The sequence below is a fragment of the Canis lupus genome, chromosome X, assembly GCF_003254725.2.
Source record: "Canis lupus dingo isolate Sandy chromosome X, ASM325472v2, whole genome shotgun sequence".
Lineage (NCBI taxonomy): Eukaryota > Metazoa > Chordata > Mammalia > Carnivora > Canidae > Canis > Canis lupus.
The window spans coordinates 119631414-119652071 of record NC_064281.1 but is presented as its reverse complement, the minus strand read 5'-3'; the positions used below and the strand labels follow the sequence as shown (position 1 = coordinate 119652071).

The following is a 20658-nucleotide window of genomic DNA, read 5'->3' as shown; positions in this document are numbered from 1 at the left end:
TCGAGGTGTAAAAGCATAAATTTCTCGAGACAGAGGTGTTTGAATCTAGATTGAGGCGGTGCAGAAATTCAGGGAAATCAGGGACTAGCCTCACTTTGCATTTTGGGTGTGCCCTCACCCTCCCTAGCATGAAGTTGAGAGAGGGGTGCCTACTTGTTTGGGTCAGGGAGAGAAATGACTTTCAGCAGAGACATTTGTGAAATGGGCCATGCGTGGCGGTGAGTTTGTCGCATAGATTTCCCACAAGCAGTTTTTTTCAGGGATGTTTCCATGGTAGGCAGCAGGGGGGTATGAAGTTGCTCCCCCAGCCCCCCGACCTGCAGGTTTTCCTTTTGGCACTCACAGCCCCAGCGGCACCCCCGGGGCGGGGCCGGGGAATCTACAAGCAGCCACATCAGATGAGGTCTTTTTCGTATGAACGTGGAGCATCCTTATTCCATGGCTTGTTTCCCGTTAAATCAAGCTGTACCCCCCCAGCCCCTCCTCAGTAGGCTCCATCTACTGGGATGGATTTTAGTCTTCTTTCCGAACCCAGGTGATCAAGGGGCTTGTGCCATAGTTCTGTTTACTGGGTCTTGGTTTCACCTCTCAGGTCCATGTTTGAGTCTGGTGCGTCGTCTAGCGGGTCTTCCCTGCATTTTGTCACTGGCCTCACTGCTGACTCAGTTTCCTCTTTGATAAGTAGCTCCGTTCTTTTGGAGTTGTGGTACAGATGCAGGTGCTGGCCCGGTGCTGGCCAGGTGGGCGTTGTCCTGACTTTCTAGGACAAACGCAAGTGTAGCACGGGTGTCTGTGGAAGCATCATTCCGACAAATGCAAAGGCCTGAGATGACGCATCCCTGATAGACCAGAGTCAGACGTTCCTTGTGATCTTCCTCGTCCACAGAAAAAGGAGGTCAAGCATTTAAAATCTGAAAACCAAAGCAGTTTATGTGGTACTCATTTACAATTTGTACTGAGTCCTTTCCCAAATTGCAAGCTGCTTATGTGTAAAAAGGAAAAAGAAGAGAAACCATCCTTTTTTTTTTTAAATAAAGATTTTATTTATGAGAGAGAGAGAGAGAGAGGCAGGCAGAGATACAGGCAGAAGGAGAAGCAGGCTCCATGCAGGGAGCCTGATGTGGGACTCGATCCTGGGTCTCTCGGATCACACCCTGGGCCAAAGGCAATCGCTAAACTGCTGAGCCACCCAGGGATCCCCCGAGAAACCATTCTTAGAGAGCAGGGGGACAGGTGTGGCTGGGCACTTAAGAGGCACCCATTTCCCTGGGGGAGCTGTGACTTCATGTCCGAAATCTTTGGCAGCCAGGGCTCCAGGCTGCCTCTGCAGTCCCCTAATCCAGCAGGGAGCAGACACGGTCCCCTGCAGGGAGGCCTTTGCTCTTGGCATGAAAGCCAAATGGATTTGTCACGAAGCACTAACAGGTCCTCTCTACGGGTGATTCTGTGGGAACAGATCAAAGGTACTCTCGCAGCACCGAGACCAAGTCTGGATGATCACAGCGAACGCACTTGCAGGGCGTGCCTCCTTGCTGTCAGGCCTGTTTGGCATCTGCATGGCGATGACCAAGTCCAAGTCCCTGCTTCAGGCAGCTCAGTGTCTGGAGCAGCGCTGTCCAGTGGAACTTTCCGTGATGGAGGAGATGTTCTTTGGCGCTGTCCGACACCGCGGCCGCCAGCCACACATGGCTCCTGAGCACTTGGAATGCGGCTAGTGTGGCTAAGGAACTGCACTTTAAAGTTTTTATTGAATTTGAATTGACACAGCCAGATGTGGCTAGTGGCTACCGTGTTGACCAGAAAGGACAAACATCAGGGCGCCTGGGTGGCTCAGTCCGTTGAGCATCTGACTTTATTTTGGCTCACGTCATGGTCTCAGGGTTGTGAGGTCGAGCCCTGGTGTCCGTGCAGAGTCTGCTTGGGTTTCTCTCCCTTTCGCCCTCTGACCCTCCCCCACCCCTAAAAAGGCAAAAAAAAAAAAAAAAAAAAAAAGGAAACCTGTAACTGGGATGGGTGTGCTTTCAGAAGGAGCTAAGTGGAACAGGTAAGAGGACAAGGGGAGGGAGTGATTAATTCATCAAACCCAAATGAAAGGCTACTAGGGGGCACATCAAGTTGGGGCGCTCTCATGGATCAGACATTTCAATCAAGGTTTTGGCAGGTGCTGGATCCCAGCCAGGTCACAGTGAGGTTCTCTAACAAGGGCCTGGCGTGTCTTGTTTTACAGCCCTTAATAAAATGCACCTTAGCTTTAGATACCAGTCACGGTGGGTCAGGTTGTAATAGGAGATCAAGTTTGTGTTTCCTCCCAAAGGGACAAATCTGCTTTGGGACAGACGCAGGCTGCTAGGGTGTCTGTGGGTAGAACCAGCACTTTGTTTATCAACTGGATCTTCTTAAGGGCATGTACAAGTCCATGGCTGGCATTTCCAAAATTTCTGCCTCATGTGAAAGGACATTTTCAGACAGGTGGCACGAGCTCACTACGTGCCCTTTTCCATTAAAAGAAATTCTTTGTGGTCCTCTGCAGAGGAATGAGGCAACTTTTCTGCTGAATACTTGAACACTGCCACCCCCACCCCCAAGGCACAGTGATTTGGGGCTTGTTAATTTAACCTGCAATGAATCAGCCACTTTCTAATGTGTGCCTGGGGCCAGAGAGTGAGTCACTGTCATTAACATGGAAGATTCCTATCTGCCTGCACCCAAATTGAGTTGTTATAGATTGCATACAAAAGGTATAGAACACGACCCAATTTTAGACTACTTGAAGTATGGGGTCTCTCACGAGAATATTTGTCCCCATCTTGGTTTTGGCAGCCGTGCTTCATTGTAGGCTCTGAAGAAGTCTTAATTAGCTCTGGATGCAGATTGTTGCTGAATGGTTTTGTCCACAGATGGTTTGGGTCCATTGAATCCAAGGTCAATGAGGGTTTAATAAATACTGCAAAACTGTGTTCTATGGCCCTTAACTCTTGGTGACCTATAGCAGGTTGTATCGGCAGACAGTAGGGGATTGGCTGAGGCCCAAAACATTATTGTGCAAGATGTTATGGAAGAATGAACATATGCTTGCAATTCTTGGGTGACAAAGTAGGGGGTAGAGTTTTGAAGGAAGACCCAGTGAAAGGAGTGGCTTTTGATTTTGGAGGGGTTGATACAGAACTTTTAAAGTGTCATGAGAAATAACCTGTACCTGATTCAAAACAAGTTAGAGAAGACTTTAAATGAATAATACAGTGCTCCTTCGCCCCGACCCTTATTCTCATTCTTTTTAATAGACTTCATTTTTTTATAGCAGTTTGAGGTTCACGGCAATATTGAGCAGAAGGTAGAGTTTTCTCATATACTGCCTTCCCCTACACATGCGTAGGTCCCTTCTTATCAACACCCTCACCAATCAAGAGGTACATTGATTACAATTGACTTATATTGAAACACTATTATCACCCAAAGTCCACACTTCAGGGTTCGCTCTTGGTATTGTATATTCTCTGGGTTTATACAAATTTATACTGATGTCTATCTACCATCAGAGTATCCTACAGAACATGGTTTTATCTTTCCAGAATGTTATATAGTTGGAATCCTACAGTTTGTCACTTTTATGGTTGGCCTCTTTCACTTAGTAATATGCGTTAAAAGTTCCTTTGTCTTCTCATGGCTTGATAGCTTTTCTTTTCTTTTTTTTTTTAAAGCATGAAAGAATATTCCATTGTCTGGATGTCCCACAGTTTATCTGTTCATCCACTAAAGGAATCTTGGTTGCTTCCAAGTTTTGCCAGTTATGAATAAAGAAATTGTAAACACCTGTGTGGTGTTGCGTGGCCATCAGTTTTTAAGTCCTTTGGGTAAATACCAAGGAGTATAATCGCTGGCTTGTATGGAATATATGTTTAGTTTTGTTAGAAACCACAAAAATCCTTGAAAACTACATCTGAAACTAATTATGTATGATATGTTGGCAAATTACCATTTAAATTTTTAAAAATTAAAAAAAAAAAAAAAGAATCCAGGGCACCTGGGTGGCTCAGTGGTTGAGTGTATGCCTTCGGCTCAGGTCGTGGTCCCAGGGTCCTAGGATTGAGTCCTTCATCAGGCTTTTTGCAGGGAGTCTGCTTCTCGCTCTGCCTATGTCTCTCATGAATAAATAAATAATTGAAAAAATCATTTAAAATAATTTTTAAAAATCCATTCAAATGTTACAAAGTGATTGTACCATTTGACATTCCCACCAGTAATTAATGAGATCTCCTTTTGTTCTACATCCTTGCCAGCACTTGGTGGTGTCTGCAATTTTGACCAATCTCATAGGTGTGTAGAGGTAGCTTGTTGTTGTTTTTTTCCCCAAGTATAATTAACATACAGTGTTATGTTAGTTACAGGTTATAATGATTCCACAGCTCTATATGTTACTCAGCGTTCATCCCCATAAGTGCACTCTTCATCCCCTCCACCTATTTCCACCATCTGCCCCCTTCCCCACCCCCCTGTCCTGTCTGGCAGCTACCATTTCTCTATATTTAAGAGTCTGTTTTTTTGTTTTGTTTTGTTTTTTCCCCTCCTCCTTGGTTCATTTGTTTCTTAAATTCCACATATAAGTGAAATCATACAGTATTTACCTTTCTCTGACTTATTTCACTTAACATTATACCCTCTGGGTCCATCCATGTTGTTGCAAATGGCAAGAGTTCATTCTTTTTGATGGCTGAATAATATTCCATTCCATTCTGTCAATTTGACTAGTCTGACTACCCTTTATAAGTGGCATCATATAGTATTTGCCTTTTTACGTCTTATTTCTCTTAGTGTGATGCCCTCGAGGTCCATACATTCGTTTTAAAAGGCAGGATTTCCCTTTTCATGGCTGAATGATATTCCTATATGTGTGTGTGTCTTTGTCCACTTATCCATCAACGGACACTTAGGTAGTTTCCATGTTTGGCTACTATGAATAATGCTGCAATGAACATGGGGTGCAGAGATCTCTTTGAGATAGTGATTTCCTTTCATTTGGATGTGTACCCAGAAGTGAGATCACTGGATCACAGTAATTCTAGTTTTCATTTGTTAAGGATCCTCCATACTCTTTTCTGTATTGGCTGTACCAATTTACTTTCCCACTGACAGTGCACAAGGGTGCCCTTTTCTCCATCTTCTTTTTTTTTTTAAAGATTATTTATTTGAGAGAGAGAGAGAGAGAGAGAGAGAGCACAAGAGGGCGGAGCAGCAGAGAAGGAGAAGCAGACTCCCTGCTAAGCAGAGAGATCCCAGAAGCCCAGGATCATGATTTGAGCTGAAAGCAGATGCTTAACTGACTGAACTACCCAGGCGCCCCCCTTTTCTCCATATTCTTATCAACAATTAGTCTTTTTGATACCAGGTGTGAGGTGATCTCATTGCAGTTTTGATTTGCATTTCTCTGATGATCACTGATATTGAGCATCTTTTCATGTGCATGTTGGCCATCTGGAAAAGTCTTTGGAAAAGTCTTCAGAACCACATACATGGGCCTGGATCCTCGGTCTGCAGGGGATGATGAGGCCCCGGAAGCACCTGGGATGTGGCCCATTTTTAAATCAGGTTGTTTGTCATTAAGTTTTAAGCATTCTTTGTATATTTTGGATAATGGTTCTTTATCAGATGTGTCTTTTGCAAATATTTTCTCCCAGCCTGGCTTGTCTGTTCGTTCTCTTGACAGTGTTTTTCACAGAGCAGAAGTTCTTAACTTTAATGAAGTCTAGCCTATCAAGTTTTTCCATGGTTCATGTTTTTGGTGTTACATCTGAAAAGCTATTGCCAAACTCAAGTCATGTAGGATTTCTCCTCTGTTGCTTTTAGGAGTTTTTATCGTTTTGTATTTTATATTTAAGACTGTGATCCACTTTGAGTTAATGTTTGTGAAGGATGTAAAATCTATGTCTAGATTCTTCTTCTTTTTCTTCTTCTTCGTTGTTGTTGTTGTTATTTTTGCAAGTGGTTGTCCAGTTGTTCTGGCTCCATTCGTTGAAGAGACTATTTTCTCTGTTGTGTTGCTTTTTCTCCCTTGTAAAAGGACAGTTGACTATATTTATATGGATCTACTTTTGGGCTCTCTGTTCTGTTCCATTGATTTGTTTGTCTCTTTTGCTGATACCACACTGTCTTGGTTACTGTAACATTTTTTAATATTTTTTTAAATTTTTATTTATTTATGATAGTCACACAGAGAGAGAGAGAGAGAGGCAGATACACAGGCAGAGGGAGAAGCAGGCTCCACGCATTGGGAGCCCAACGCGGGATTCAATCCCGGGTCTCCAAGATCACGCCCCGGGCCAAAGACAGGCGCCAAACCGCTGCGCCACCCAGGGATCCCAGTTACTGTAACTTTATAATAAGTCTTGAGGTTGGGTAGTGTCAGTCCTCCCACCTTGTTCTTTTCCTTCAATATTACATTGGCTATTTGGGGTCTTTGTCCTCTCTGTATAAACTTTTCAGTTAGTTTCTCAGTATCTACAAAATAACTTGCTGACATTTTGATTGTGATTGCATTGAATCTATAAGTCAAGTTGGGAAACCGACATGTTGGCAGTATTGCGTCTTTCTGTCCATGAACATGGATTATCTTTCCATTTAATCCTCCTTTGATTTCTTTCATGACCATTTTGTAACTTGATTCATATAGATCTTATGCATATTTTGTTAGATTTATACCAGGTATTTCTTTTGGGGGGCTGCTGATATAAATGGTGGTGTGTTTTAATTTAAAATTTCCACTTGTTCGTTGTTGACATATAGGAAAGTGACTAACCTTGTATCCACCAACCTCAGTGTAGTCACTTCTTAGTTTCAGGAGTATAAGGAGTTTTTTTTTTTTTTTTTTTGGTGAATCCTTTTGGATTATTTACATAGATGATCATGTTCTCTTCAACAAAGACGGTTTTTATTTCTTCCTTCTCAATCAGTATATCTTTTTTTCTTCCTTGTCTTGTTGCAGTAGCTACAACTTCCACTATGATGTTGAAAAGCAGCGGTGAACAGGGACATTATTGCCTTGTTTCTGATCTTGGAAGGAAAGCTTTAGTTTCTTGTCATCAAGTGTGGTGTTAGCTGTAGATTTTTTGCAGGTATTCTTTTTCAAATTGAGGAAGTTCTCTTCTATTCCTAGTTCACAGAGAGTATCCTGTTCTTTTTTTAAATATTTTATTTATTTATTCATGAGAGACAATGAGAGAGAGACAGAGAACACAGGCAGAGGGAGAAGCAGGCTTCATGCAAGGAGCCCGATGTGGGACTCGATCCCGGATCCCGGGATCATGCCCTGAGCCGAAGGCAGACGCTCAACCGCTGAGCCACCCAGGTGTCCCAGTATCCTGTTCTTTTAAACAGCTATATAACCTTTCATTGTATTGAAGAACTATGTTTTATTTAATTCTTCGTTGAGGAACGCTTGGTCCATTTCCATTATTTTTGCTATTTTAAGCAGTACTGTTGTGAACAACCTTTTACATATCTCTATGGGCACGTGTACAAGTATTTTTCTGTAACAGGTACCTAAAAGTGCAGTTGCTGAATTGAGAGAGATGCATATTTAAATAATTTAAATTTTTTAAATGTTGAAATAATTACAAACCTACATGAGACTTGCAAGTATAGTATAAGGAACTCCCTCCACCAGCACCACCAAATCGCCTGAGAGTAAGTTGCTTACCTGATGTTCTATCACACACCCCCCACATTGACAAATAACTTTAGGGCAGGTTTCCTTCAAATGAAGACATCCTTTTATATATCCTCAGCATAACCATCTGAATCAGGAAATTAATGTTGATAAATTACTACCGTTTTATCGTTAGACCCAATTCAAGTTTCACCAGTTGTCACAATAATGTCCAATACAAGGAATTCCCATTTACTGTTCACCCAGATTTCCCAGTTGTATCGCATTTGTACTGGTGTCTATAGGTGTGTCTGAATATTTTATCAGAATTATTTCAGACTCAGTCGCAAGCATGATGCTCATTATTACTTGAGTGTGCATTTCCTAAAAACAAGGACGCTTTCTTCCCTGAGCACAGTAAATTCATCAAGATTGGGAGTTTGACAGTGACCCAGTATTACCATCTGGTCAATAGACCTCTCAAATTTCACTGAGTTTCCCAGTAATGCCGTTTTATAGGTTCAGGATCCAATCCAGGATCACCTGTTGGATTTAGCTGTCGCAATTTCCTTGATCTCTGGGATTGTTGTTCAGTGCTGAAAGCTGCTGGCTCATGTTTTGTCTATTTGATAGTGTTTATGATGGGAGGGCTGATCTGATACCGATTACTCCATCATAGCAAAAAGCAAAAGTCTACTTCAGAATTTTAGAAGCTAGGTTATTAAGTGGTATGACTTATTTTCTTGGTGGATTATATGCTTTATAAAATATTGCACTTTTCCTATTTGGGGGTTGGGAGCTTGAGTTCTACTTTGTCATACTAATACTGCCACATCTGTTTCTTTCCTGTTAACCTTTACCTGGTTACATATTTCTCTATTACATTCTATCTTTTGTGGGTGGTGGTTATTTTGTTTTAGGTGTATATCTTGCCAACAGCATATAGTTATCTTTTTATTCCATTTATCTTTTGGTAGGAGATTGACCATCTTTATAATCATTTTTTTACTGATATAATTGTACATATTCTTGTATTAAAGTTCATGTTTTCTGTTTAACATGTTTCTTTTTTTTTCTGTTTGGTGACTTTCATTGGATTGATTTTTTTTCATTGCTGGTGTTGACCCTTTATTTTTTCTTGGATGAGCTAGAGGTTTTATATTTTTTCTATCTCTTCTATAGCCTGTATCTCTCTCTCTTTTTCTTTTTTTACTATGGGAAATGGATTTTTAAAATAAAATTTGTTTTTAGAACAGTTTTAGGTTTACAATGCCAAGCTAGTACAGAGAGTTCCCTTATGCTCCACATTTTATTTCCCCTATTTTTAACATTTTACATCAGTGTAGCACATTTGTCACAATTGATGAACTGGTATTGATATACTATTATTAACTGAAGTTCATACTCTATTTGGATTTCCTTTGTTTTTATCCAAAGCCCCCTGCTTTTTTTTTTTTTTTTTTTTTGGTTCCAGGATCCAATCCAAGGTACCAGTGACCTTTTGTCATTATTTTTCCTTAGGCTCTTCAGGCTGTGTCAGTTTCTCAGACTTCCTGTTTTTGATGACCTTGGTTTTTTAGGAGTACTAGTCATATATTTTGTAGGACTGGAATTTGTCTGATGTTTTTCTCATGATTATACTGGGGTTACATTTTTTTGAGAGGAAGACCACACATGTATAGTGCCTGTCTCATCCCATCATCTCAAGGGTCTTGACTATCAATGTGACCCATCACTGTTGTTAACCTTGAGCTGATGTAGTGTATCTTAGACTTCTCGACTGTAAAGTTACTTTCTCCCCCCCACCTACCTGCTCATACTGTAACTTTTGGAAGGAATTCAACACTTAAGGAGTAAAGAGTTATGTTTCATCTCCTTGAGCTAGTTAACTTGAATTCTTCTGTTTTGTTCCCTTTATGTATTTGTTTAAATATGTTTTTATATCAGCGTGGACACATGGATATTTTATACTTTGGATTATAATCCAATACTACTTTTTGATTAAATTTAGCCGTTGGGAGCTCTTTCAGTTGGCCCTGTGCCTCTTTGAAATATACCTATCAATATTAATATTTCAAAACATACTTCTTGGCACTAGAAGATGCTTCAAACTCCTATATTTATTGTTCAGTCCTAGAATCAGCCATTTCTCCAAGAAGTTCTGTTTTTCTTTAATTGGAGAGTGCTATTTAGAAACCAAGATCTGGGTGCAAGGTGTCTTCATCGCTGCTGGGGTGTTATTACTTCTAGGCCCTCTCAGGTGAGAGAGCAAAGGCATATGTCCACATACTAGCCCATATATATATAATTGTATGTGTGTGTATATATACACACATCTATAAGTATTTCTATAGGTGACCATCTGTGTGTATATTAAACTACACATGATTTATACTGAGGTCTCCCAACTTTAATCCATTATTACATAGATCATTCTAGCTTCCTCTTATCTATAATATCCCTCTCCAACAGTGAGAAGCCTGGCTTCTCCAGTTCATCACTCATTTACCTATTTGTTCAGTTTCAGTATACATGCGTTGTGGTTTAAGAATTGATAATGTATAAATACACCTGTGGGAAAGTATATGCCGATCTGGGGTTAATGATAGCTGTCTAGTTCAAAAGCAGAGTTGGGTATATGGGTACACTTCTGAGAATAAATTCTCTTGTGAAAAGCTTTTCCCTGGAGCCTTTTAAATTATGTGTAATTAGAATTACTAGTCTAGATATGGATACTGGGGTCAGGGGGCAGGTACTCTGGATTGACAAAGTGCAGTGCAGCATTGAGATGTGTAGTGGGATGAATGAACCTGGTGCATTATCAGTGGAGCCTTGGACTCCAAGAGTCCTTGTTGTGGAAGTCCTACATACTATGGAGAGGGCTTTTGTAAGATTATATTTTGTGTTCTGTACACTTGAGCCTTCAGCCTTCTAGTGGACTGAAGGCTGTTCGGTTGTTTTGTTTTGTTTTTGGTGGAGGTAAGTTGTTTGTAGAAGTATGTCAACTCAACATATCTTTGGATGGCTTCTACCAATGTCCTTTTGTGGTGTTAACCTTCATGACACTATCTAAAGAGAAAAAAATCATTACAAGAAATTATTTCAATACTATTCTGTTTTCTGCAAAAGGAGTTAATTTAAAATCTTCTTTTAAATTTTTAGGATCTGGGGACTCTGATTTCCGTCTGGAGGATGCATTGAAAGGAACTTCCTCAGTAAAGCGTGAGTAGTCAATCAGATAAACTAGTAAAAGCAAACAGTAGTGATTCATATGCACCACCCGCTCAGAATACACACTCAAGGAAAACATTGTTTTATCTGTATTGATCAGATAAAATATGGGTGTCATAAATTGCATTACTTAAAATCTGAATATTTAACATTTGTTTCCTTTGCGAAGAATACCAAGCAATGTGTAATAGCTGATACAGCACTTTCACCAGCAGCGGCCTCAGAAGACTGCCTTTCCCTAGCTCAGAAAAAGGTACTTTGAAGTGAATAAGAGATTTATTTCTCCTCCTAGATTTTTAAAATAATGGCTCTTCTTAAAATGGTATCTATACGTATTGTCTCAAATGCTAAACTTTGTCGTCAATTTCTCTTTATATTTTTTGAAAAAAAAAAAAACAAAACCTTTTTTTTTAAGTGCAAATGTTAGCAAGTATAGCCGAAAGATTTTATGTGACCCCTCCCCATCCAACTAACCTCACTCCCATCCCAGGAGGGAACTGCCAAAGTCTGGGACATACTGGTCCCAGGTGATTGTCTATGCTGTTACGTACATCTATACACATAGATCTTTTGGTGTTTTTGTTGTTGTTTTACATAACGTGAGGCTTTTTTTTTTTTTTAACGTGAGGCTTTTTAATGTAGTTATGTATGTATTACTGCACAACCTTTTTTAAAATTTAATATGTATTGAAGGCCTGAATGAATGTATCTATCTGTATTCTTTTCCTAGGGCTGCTGTAACAAAGTATATACACTGGCAGGCTTAAACCCACAGAAGCATATTCTCTCACAGTCCTGGAGGCCAGAGGTCCAAACTTTGGGGTGTCTGCTAGACCACACTCCCTTGGAAGGTTGGAGTGCAGAAAGCTTCTTTCCTGGGCCCAGCTCTGGTGGCTCACAGCTGCCGCCCTTTGATCTCTGCCTCCATTGTTATAGAGCCTCCTCCTTTGTGTGCTGCCGTCTTCTCTTCTGTCTCTCAAAGGAGTTCTTTTTTGCTGGATTTAGAACCCACCTGGAAAATCCTGCATGATCTCATCTCAGGATCCTTAACTGAATTACTACATCTGCAAAGACTGTTTTCCCAAGTAGGGTCACATATCTGGCACCTGGGGACTAGGACTCAGCTATATATTTGAGGGGGCACCATTCAACCCACTACATCATCTGTGTATCCACATCAATATATCTATACTTCAGACGTGAACTTGTGTTTCGTGGAGCTGGCATTCCAGTGGTATGGCTTTGGCCGTGGCCAGTGCTGCCATTTCCTTACTGGCAGACGTGTGATTTGCTTTCATTTTGCATGATTACGAACAGGGCGTCAGTGAACATTCTTGTCCATATCCTTTGTGCACAAGTTTGGTGAAACTACCAGGCCAAAGGGTGTATGTATTTTATATTTTAATAGACTGTGCCAAGTTGTTTCAAAATGAATGTGCCTTTATATATTCACTGAATACTGTTGAGGACCTTTTCTCTTAGATCTGCACATCACCAGATTTTATCAGTCAAAGGCCTTTTTCCAATCCGATGGACAAAATATCCTAATTGCTTATTATGCGTTTTCCTCATCACAGTAAGATGGAGCATCATTTCATATGTTTATTGGCCGTTTGTATTTTCCTCTTTGGTGAAGTATCTGTTCATATCCTTTCCCCATTTTTCTGCTGGTTTGCTTGTCTTTTTCTTGCAGATTTGTGAGCTCTCTGTATATTCTGGGTTGAGAAAAGCAGGGGCTCTGGAGCCAGACTTCCCGCATCTGAATCTCGCCTCTGCGACTTACTGTCCCCTTGGATGAGTCACCTGATTTCTCTGTGCCTCCATTCCCTTGCGTGTTACATGAGGCTAATAATACGCTTTACCTCCTGGAATTACTGTAAGGATTAGATGAGATGGCCCATGTGAAGCGCTCAGCACAGGATTGGTATGAGTTCAGTGCTCAGTGAGCATCAGCCATTATTGTTTCTTGGTTTGACTGGGGCCGAGTCTCTGGTGTAAGTCAAGCATACGTGAGGAATGCATGCCTACCTACTTCATTTGACCAACAGACTGAAAGCAATGTCTGTCAAAATCCCAGCTAGAAGTTTTACAGAAACAGACGAGCTGATCCTAAAATTCGTATAGAATTCAAGGGACCCCAAATTGCCAAAACAGCCTTGGGGCACCTGAGTGGCTCAGTCAGTTTCTTCGAGTCAGTGAAATTCTGACTTGATTTCAGTTCAGGTCATGATCTCACGGTCATGGGATCCGGCTCTGCTCAGCATGGAGCCTGCTCAAGATTCTCTGTCTCCTCTCTATACCCCCCGCCCCTATTCCGTGCTTGAACTCTCTCTCTCAACAACAACAAAATTTGCCAAAACAATCATGAAAAAAGAAAAAGTTGGAGGATTCCTACTTTCTAATTCAGAACTTACTACAGACCTGCAGTAATCGAGATAGCGTGGCACTAGGCATGGACATAGAGTTCAATGAAATAGAATTGAAATTCTAGAAATAAACCATTATATATCTGTGGCCAGGTGACTTTTGACAAAGGTGCCAAGACTGCCCAACGGGGAAAGAATGATCTCTTTAATAAATAGGACTGGGACAACTGGATATCCAGGTGCAAAAGAGTGAAGTTCGATTCCTGCCTCACACATTATACAAAAATTAACTCAAAATAGATGATACACCTAAAACTACTGATCTCTTTAGAAGTTTCTTTTTAATGTATGCCTTGAGGTGAGAGCTTAGGGGCCTATACATGCAGGTGGCCTTTTGCATTCCCCAGAAAATAAATACGCTTAGTTTATTAGCAATAACAGTTTTAATGAAATCATTTAACATCTCCCCCCAAATAAACATGACCCCCCCCCAAAAAAAACAAAAGAATACAAAGTATAAAGACCCCCAATTAGGAAATTTATTACTTTCCTGATTAGGGGGGCGTTGTAATATTTACATTCCTTTTTCAGTTGTACACCTGCTCATCTGACCTTCATCAGCATCCATCAGTCAGTGGGTCTGGGACCCATTGAAGCACCAGCATGTGATATCTTTGCTTGAATGACATCCTCTAAAACCTCATCACTCTGCTGTCCTTTTCTTTCTTTCTTTCTTTCTTTCTTTCCTTCCTTTCTTTCTTTCTTTCTTTCTTTCTTTCTTTCTTTCTTTTTCTTTCTTTCTTTCCTTTCTTTCTTTCTTTCTTTCTTTCTTTCTTTCTTTCTTTCTTTCTTTCTTTCTTTCTTTTTCTTTTTTTTTCTCTTACCTTACATTTCATGCTACTGAAGTTCAAACAGATAGACCTGTTCATCTCTTCTTGGCTCAATTCTGTTTTCGGGTAGAGAATGTCCTCCTTTGTGTATTGTACATTTCTTGTTTAAACTGTCCCCGAACCTCCTACGTCAGGGTATTGTAAATGACCTTCATTGGTCAATTCAACAGTGTTTATGGAGTGCGTGCTTGCCGCCAGGCACCCCTGCAAGTGCTGGGCATACTGTGTGGACTAGGTCTGTCCTCATGATGTTATTGTCTTTGATGGGACACAGCACATGAGATAATTTCAGATCTCACGGAGTACTCTGGAACAGTTATAACCGGATGGTGGGATAGGGAGGGTCCAAGGAGGTGGTATATGGTGGCTAGTTTAGATGAGGTGGTAAAGGCCTCTCTGATAAGAGGTGACCTGCAAGAAGGGGAAAAGAGCTGTCAAGGCCAAGGGACCAGGTGTAAGAGCCCTAGGGAGAAAAGAATGGGGCTGGCTCGGGGGGCTTGGAGGGTGGCCTATGTGACTAGAGTGTGGACGGCACTGGAGAAAAGACAGAGCAGTTGGAAGGGACTGCATTATATGGAGTCTTCAAGGGCATGGTGACCACTTTATTCTAAGAGCAAAGAGAAGCTTTTGGAGTATTTTTTTGAAAGTTGCTTTATCAAGTTATATAATTCACATACTATATAATTTACCCATTTAAGGTGTGCAATTTGGGACACCTGGGTGGCTCAGTCAATTAAGCATCTGCCTTCAGCTCAGGTCATAATCCCGTGCAGGGACCTGGATCAAGCCCCATATTGGGCTCCCTGATTAGGGGGTGGTCTGCTTCTCCCTCTGCTCATGCACTCTCTCTCAAGTCCTAAAAAAAAATGAAAGTGTTCAATTCAGTGGGTTTTTAGTATATTTACAGGATTTTGCAATCATAACTAAAATCCATTTTAGTATATTTCCATCACCTCAAACAGACCCTTTAGCTGTCAATCTCCTGATTATTTCCCTCCCTCTCTTCCTCCTTCTCTTCCTTTTGCCAAGTGTGTAATCATCTCACAGGGAAGTATACTTTGGCTTTTGCTCTATAAAGTTCTTCTTTTTAAAAATTTATTTATTTATTTGAGGCGGGAGGGGCAACAGGAGAGAATCCCAAGCCTACTTTGCACTGAGCATGGAGCCCAATATGGGGCTCGATCCCAGGACCCTGAGATCCCAACCTGAGCTGAAATCAAGGGTTGGCTGCTTAACCAACTGTGTCCCCTGCCCCAAGTGCCCCTGCCCTGTAAAGCTTATGAGTGTTCTGATTTCCTCAGAATGCCATCATTCAGTCACCCTCGGGGGAACCTGGCCACTTTTGTTTACTGTGTTGTCGTAGCACATGTTAAAAAGAATCCCTTCTGGCAGGAGTGCCATATTGCTACCAGCATTTGCTGAGCAGCAAAGAATCGTTCCTAAGTTTGTCATTTTGAGAAAAGCTTCACAGAAATAGGTTTCTTTATTTTAGGAGCTCGCTGCTTTCATGATGTTGACCTACTATTCTAATTCCTTGATAAGCAGCTAGACTTTCCTCCTCTCGGTTATGGGTGATAAATGCCATCGAAAAGTTCACAACAAGAAAATCTCTGGTTAATAGTATCTTACACATCACACAGATCCAAGCTAGCATTCTGGATCTCCACAGACTCCAGCTGTGACCCAGCCACTGGTTCCACACACATGTTAAGATATTCGGAGAAACCAGACTTTGCCAGAAACTGTGTGTAGTGGCGCAGACCTCCACAGGGCTCTAACGATCAAGACTTCGTGGTACTGGCATCCGACAGACACCATCAGGTCAATCAAACAGAATGAGAGTCTGAAAATAAACCCTTACATCTATGGCCAGTTGACTCTTTTTTCTTTAATCTGGAAAAATAATAAGCTGTTTGAGTCCTACAGATTTTAAACTAATATTACATCAGTGGCCATTGCTTTTCCAAAAATTGCTCAAATAATGGTTTCAGTGACATATCACCATAATCTAGAAATACATAATATAGAGCCTCCTTCAGACAGGTAGCCAGGCTGTGCTTTTTCATTTTACAGCTTAAAGTCTAATGGAAATTACAGACCTAAAATCATCTCTAAACTAATGAATGATGAGCTAGATTACAAAGTACATACATAATGACAGCAGGTTGTCACATGTGGTCCTCTTACCGTAAAAACCCATCCACTGGGGATGCCTGGGTGGCTCAGCGGTTGAGCGTCTGCCTTCAGCCCAGGGCCTGATCTCGGGGTCCTGGGATCGGGTCCTGCATCGGGCTCCCTGCATGGAGCCTGCTTCTCCCTCTGCCTGTGTCTCTGCCTTTCTGTGTGTGTGTCTCATGAATAAATGAATAAAATCTTAAAAAAAAAAAAACCCATCCACTGGTGTGGTCCTCACGTTGATGTGCACGTTGGCGTACCAGCGGCTTTCTCAAGGGGTAAGCAGGAATGGTCATTTGAAGGGAAGGACTCGGCCATATTCTCAGGTTCTATCTCTGCTTTTACTAAAACTGACTCGTGGAATAAACCTGCAGCTAAGGTGATGAGCTCCTTTCCCACCTGTCCCTCTTTGTTTAAAAAGCTAATGAAATGCACATCACATAAAATTAGCTGTTTGAAACCATTCACCGTGTCATGCAACCACCATGTCTACCCAGCCCCCAAATCTTACCTTCCCTCCAAACTCAGATCCCCCTTACCCATTAAGCAATCTTTCCTCCTTTCCCCCTCCCCCTTGCTCCCAATCACCAAAGTACTTTCTGTTCTGGATATGTCCTAGAAATACTGTCATGCGACATGCGATCTGTTGTCTGTCATTCATGTAGCAGGATGTTTTGGAGGCACACCCACCTTGTAGCCTGCATTATCAGTGCTCCATCCATTCTTTTTTGTAACTAATATTCATCATATGACTAGACCGCAATGCGTTCACTGATCGCTTGCCGGCCACTTGGCCATCTCCGCCCTTTGGCTGTTGTGAATAGTGCTGCTGTGAGCATGCTCGTACATGGTCTTGTTTTTAATTCTTTGGGGGCATATACCTGGGAGTGGAAGTGCAAGATCATAAAGTCCTTCCATGTGTGATGTTTTCAGGAACTGCCAAACTGTTTTCCACGGTGGCTGCACCATCTTACATTCCTGCTGGCCCTGTGTAAGGATTCTGATTCCTCCACATACTAAGCAAACTTAGTTTCCTTTTTTCCCCCCTGAGGCTTTGTACCCTGTGGCTACCACCTCCCCATTCCCTCTCCCCACAGCCCTTGTAACCACCATTCTACCCTCTGAGTCTATGACTTTGATTTCTTTAGATTCCTCCTGAAAGTGGGATCATACAGTATTTGTCTTTCTGTGTCTGGCTTATTTCACTTAGCATATCGTCCTCCAGGTCCATCTGTGTTGTCCCAAATAGCAGGATTTCCTTCTGTTTAAGGCTGAATAACATTCCATTTTATGTACATAGCACATTTTTCATTATCCATTCATCCATCCATGGGCACTTGGATTGTTTCTTTCTCGCAGCTATTGAGAACAGTGTTGTAGTGAACACAGAAGTGCAGATATCTGAGATCCTGATTTCATTTCTTTTGGATATAAGCTTAGAAGTAGGATTGTTAGATCCAGCGGTAGTCCTATTTTTTTTTCATTTGTTGAAGAACCATCGTACTGTTTCCACAATGGCTGTACCATTTCACTTTCCCGCCAACAGTGTACAAGGGTTCCCTTCTCTCCACAACCTTACCAGCATGCTATCTTTTGTGTTTTTTTTAAAATAATATTCATCTTAATAGATGTGAGATGACATCTCATTTTGATTTGCATTTTCCTGATGATCAGTGATGTTGAACATCTTTTTCTATACCTGTTGGCCATTTCTTTGGAGAAATATCTAAGTCCTTTGCTTATTTTTTAACCAGATTATTTGTTATTTTGCAGTGGGGTTGTAGGATTTCCTTACATAATTTGGATATTAACCCCTTATCAGATATATGATCTGCAAAATTCTCTCATCCCTTATATTGCCTTTTCATTTTCTTGACTGTTTCCTTTGCTGTGTAGAGCCTTTTAGTTTGATGTACTCTCACTTGTCTATTTTTGCTTTTGTTCCCTGTACTCTTGGTATCACATCCAAGAAACCATTGCCAGGTCTTATGTCAAATTTTGTTTTCCTGTTTTTTCCTAAGAATTGTACGGTTCTGGCTTTATGTCTTTATTTTTTTCTTTTTTAAAAAATTATGTCCCTCCTAGTAGGGATGAAGTGGAACCTCATTGTGGTTTTTGTTTGCGTTCTTCTGATAACTGAGGAGGGCTTTATACATATTGGATGCTAAACCTTAACCATCACTATTATTTACAGATATTTCTTCCCTTTTCATAGTTATCTTTTCAATTTCTTAAAACTATACTTAGATGCATGGAGATTCTAAATTTTGATGGAGTTTAATTTATCCTTATTGTTGCTCATGCTTTTGGAGTCATCTCTGAAAATTTGCGGCCAGCTTGATATATGTTGCGGTAATTTTGTATATGCTGTGAGGTAGGGGTCCAACCTCATTCTTCCGCATGTGGATATCCAGTTGTCCCAGCAACATTTATTAAACAGACCAGTCTTTCCCCCCAATGAATGGTCTCGGCACCCTCTTCAAAATCAATTGACCATAAATACGTGGGTTCTTTCTGGACTCTCAATACTGTAACATTAGTCTATATGTATAATCTTATGGCAGTTTCACATAGGTTTGATTATTGTAGGTTTGTAGTGTGACTCTTCTAATTTCATTCTTCCTATTATTTTGACTATTTGGGCTCCCATGTAATTCCATCTGAATTTTAGGATCAGTTCATCCATTTCTGTAAAAAAAAGAAAAAAGCAGTTGAAATTTTGGTAGAGATTGCATAGAATCTATAGATTACTTTGGGTAATATTGCCATCTTAACAACACTGAGTCTTCTAATCTATGACAATGTTGCACCTATTTAGGCTCCTTTTATTTCTTTCAACAGTGTTTTGTGGCTTTTAGCATACAGATCTTTACACATCCTTTGTGTGTGTGTTTGTTTTTTACATTTTTAAAATTTAAATTCAACTTGCCAACATATAGTATAACACCTAGTGCTCATCCCATCAAGTGCCCTCTTCAGTGCCCGTCACCCAGTTACCCTATCCTCCAACCCACCTCCCCTTCCACAACCCTTTGTTTGTTTCCCAGAGTTAGGAGTCTCTCATAGTTTGTCTCTCTCTCTAATTTTTCCCACTCAGTTTCCCCCCTTTCCTTTATGATCCCTTTCACTACTTCTTATATTCCACGTATGAGTGAAACCATATGATGATTGTCCTCTGACTTATTTCACTCAGCGCAATACCCTCCAGTTCCATCCACATCAAAGCAAATAGTGGGTATTTTTCTCTTCTGATGGCTGAATAATATACAGTGGAATATTACACCTTTCGTTAAATTGATTCCTAAGAATTTTATTCTTTTGGTGCTGGTATAATGGAATCACTTTCTTATTTTCCTTTTCGGATCATTGCTAATATATAGAAATACAATTGATTCTTGTATATTGATCTTGTAGCCTGCCATTTTGCTGGACGTAGTATCTCTAAGAGGTTTTTTTTTTTTTTTTTCAATGGGAGTATGTCTGGATTGTTAGGGTTTTCTGTATGTCAGGTCATGTCATCTTTGACTAGAGATAGTTTGACTTATTTCTCCACAGTCTAGATGATTTCTTTTTATTGCCTAATTGCCCTGTACAATATTTAATAGAAGTGGTGAGAGTAGACATCCTTGTCTTGTTGATGATCTTAGGAGAAAAGCTTTCAGTCTTTCATCCTTAAATATAATATTTCTGTGGATTTTGCATAGATGCCCTTTATCAGGTTGAGAAAATTCCCATCTATTCCTAGATAAAAAAGTATTGTTTATCACGAAATGGTTTTGGCCTTTGTCAGATGCTTTTTCTGAATCTGTTGAGATGATTGTATGTTTCATTTCCCTTTGTTCTAATAGCTTTGATATTACAGTGATATTTCTTATATGGAGCTATACCCTTACATTCCTGGAATAAATGTTACTTGGCCATGTTTTTTAATCCTAGTATGCTGTGGGATTTGGTTTGCTAGTATTTTGTTAAGGATTTTGCATCTATATTCATAAGGGTTAGAGGTCTGTGGCAGATTTGTTATCTAGTTATCATGCCGTGGATTTTGTCTGGCTTTGGTAGAAGATATGACAGGCTTTGTAGAATGAGGAAGTATTCCCTCCTGTATTTTTTGGAAGGGTTGAAGTAGAATTGATTCTGATTTTTCTTTAAATATTTGGTAGAGATCACCAATGAAGACTTCTGGTCCTGGCATTTTCTTTGTGGAGAGCTTTTAAATACTTGATTCACTCTCTTTACCTGTACATCTAGTCAGCTTTTCTGTTTCTTCTTGAGTCAGTTTTGGTGGTTTGTGCATAAGAATTTGGCCTTTTCATCTAGATTGTCTAATTTATTGTAATATAATTGTTCATAGTGT

At 40.6% G+C, this 20658-nt stretch overlaps 1 protein-coding gene across 2 annotated transcripts in view; it reads left to right on the top strand.

Moving 5' to 3' along the window:
* The window catches only part of CD99L2 (CD99 molecule like 2), a 94656-nt gene that overhangs the window by 42468 nt on the left and 31530 nt on the right, over positions 1-20658 (top strand). For both annotated transcript variants that reach the window (XM_025460759.3, XM_025460758.3), the window contains exon 2: positions 10802-10861. In XM_025460759.3, coding sequence (XP_025316544.1) covers positions 10802-10861 — 60 coding nt within the window. The remainder of the gene's footprint in view (positions 1-10801; positions 10862-20658) is intronic.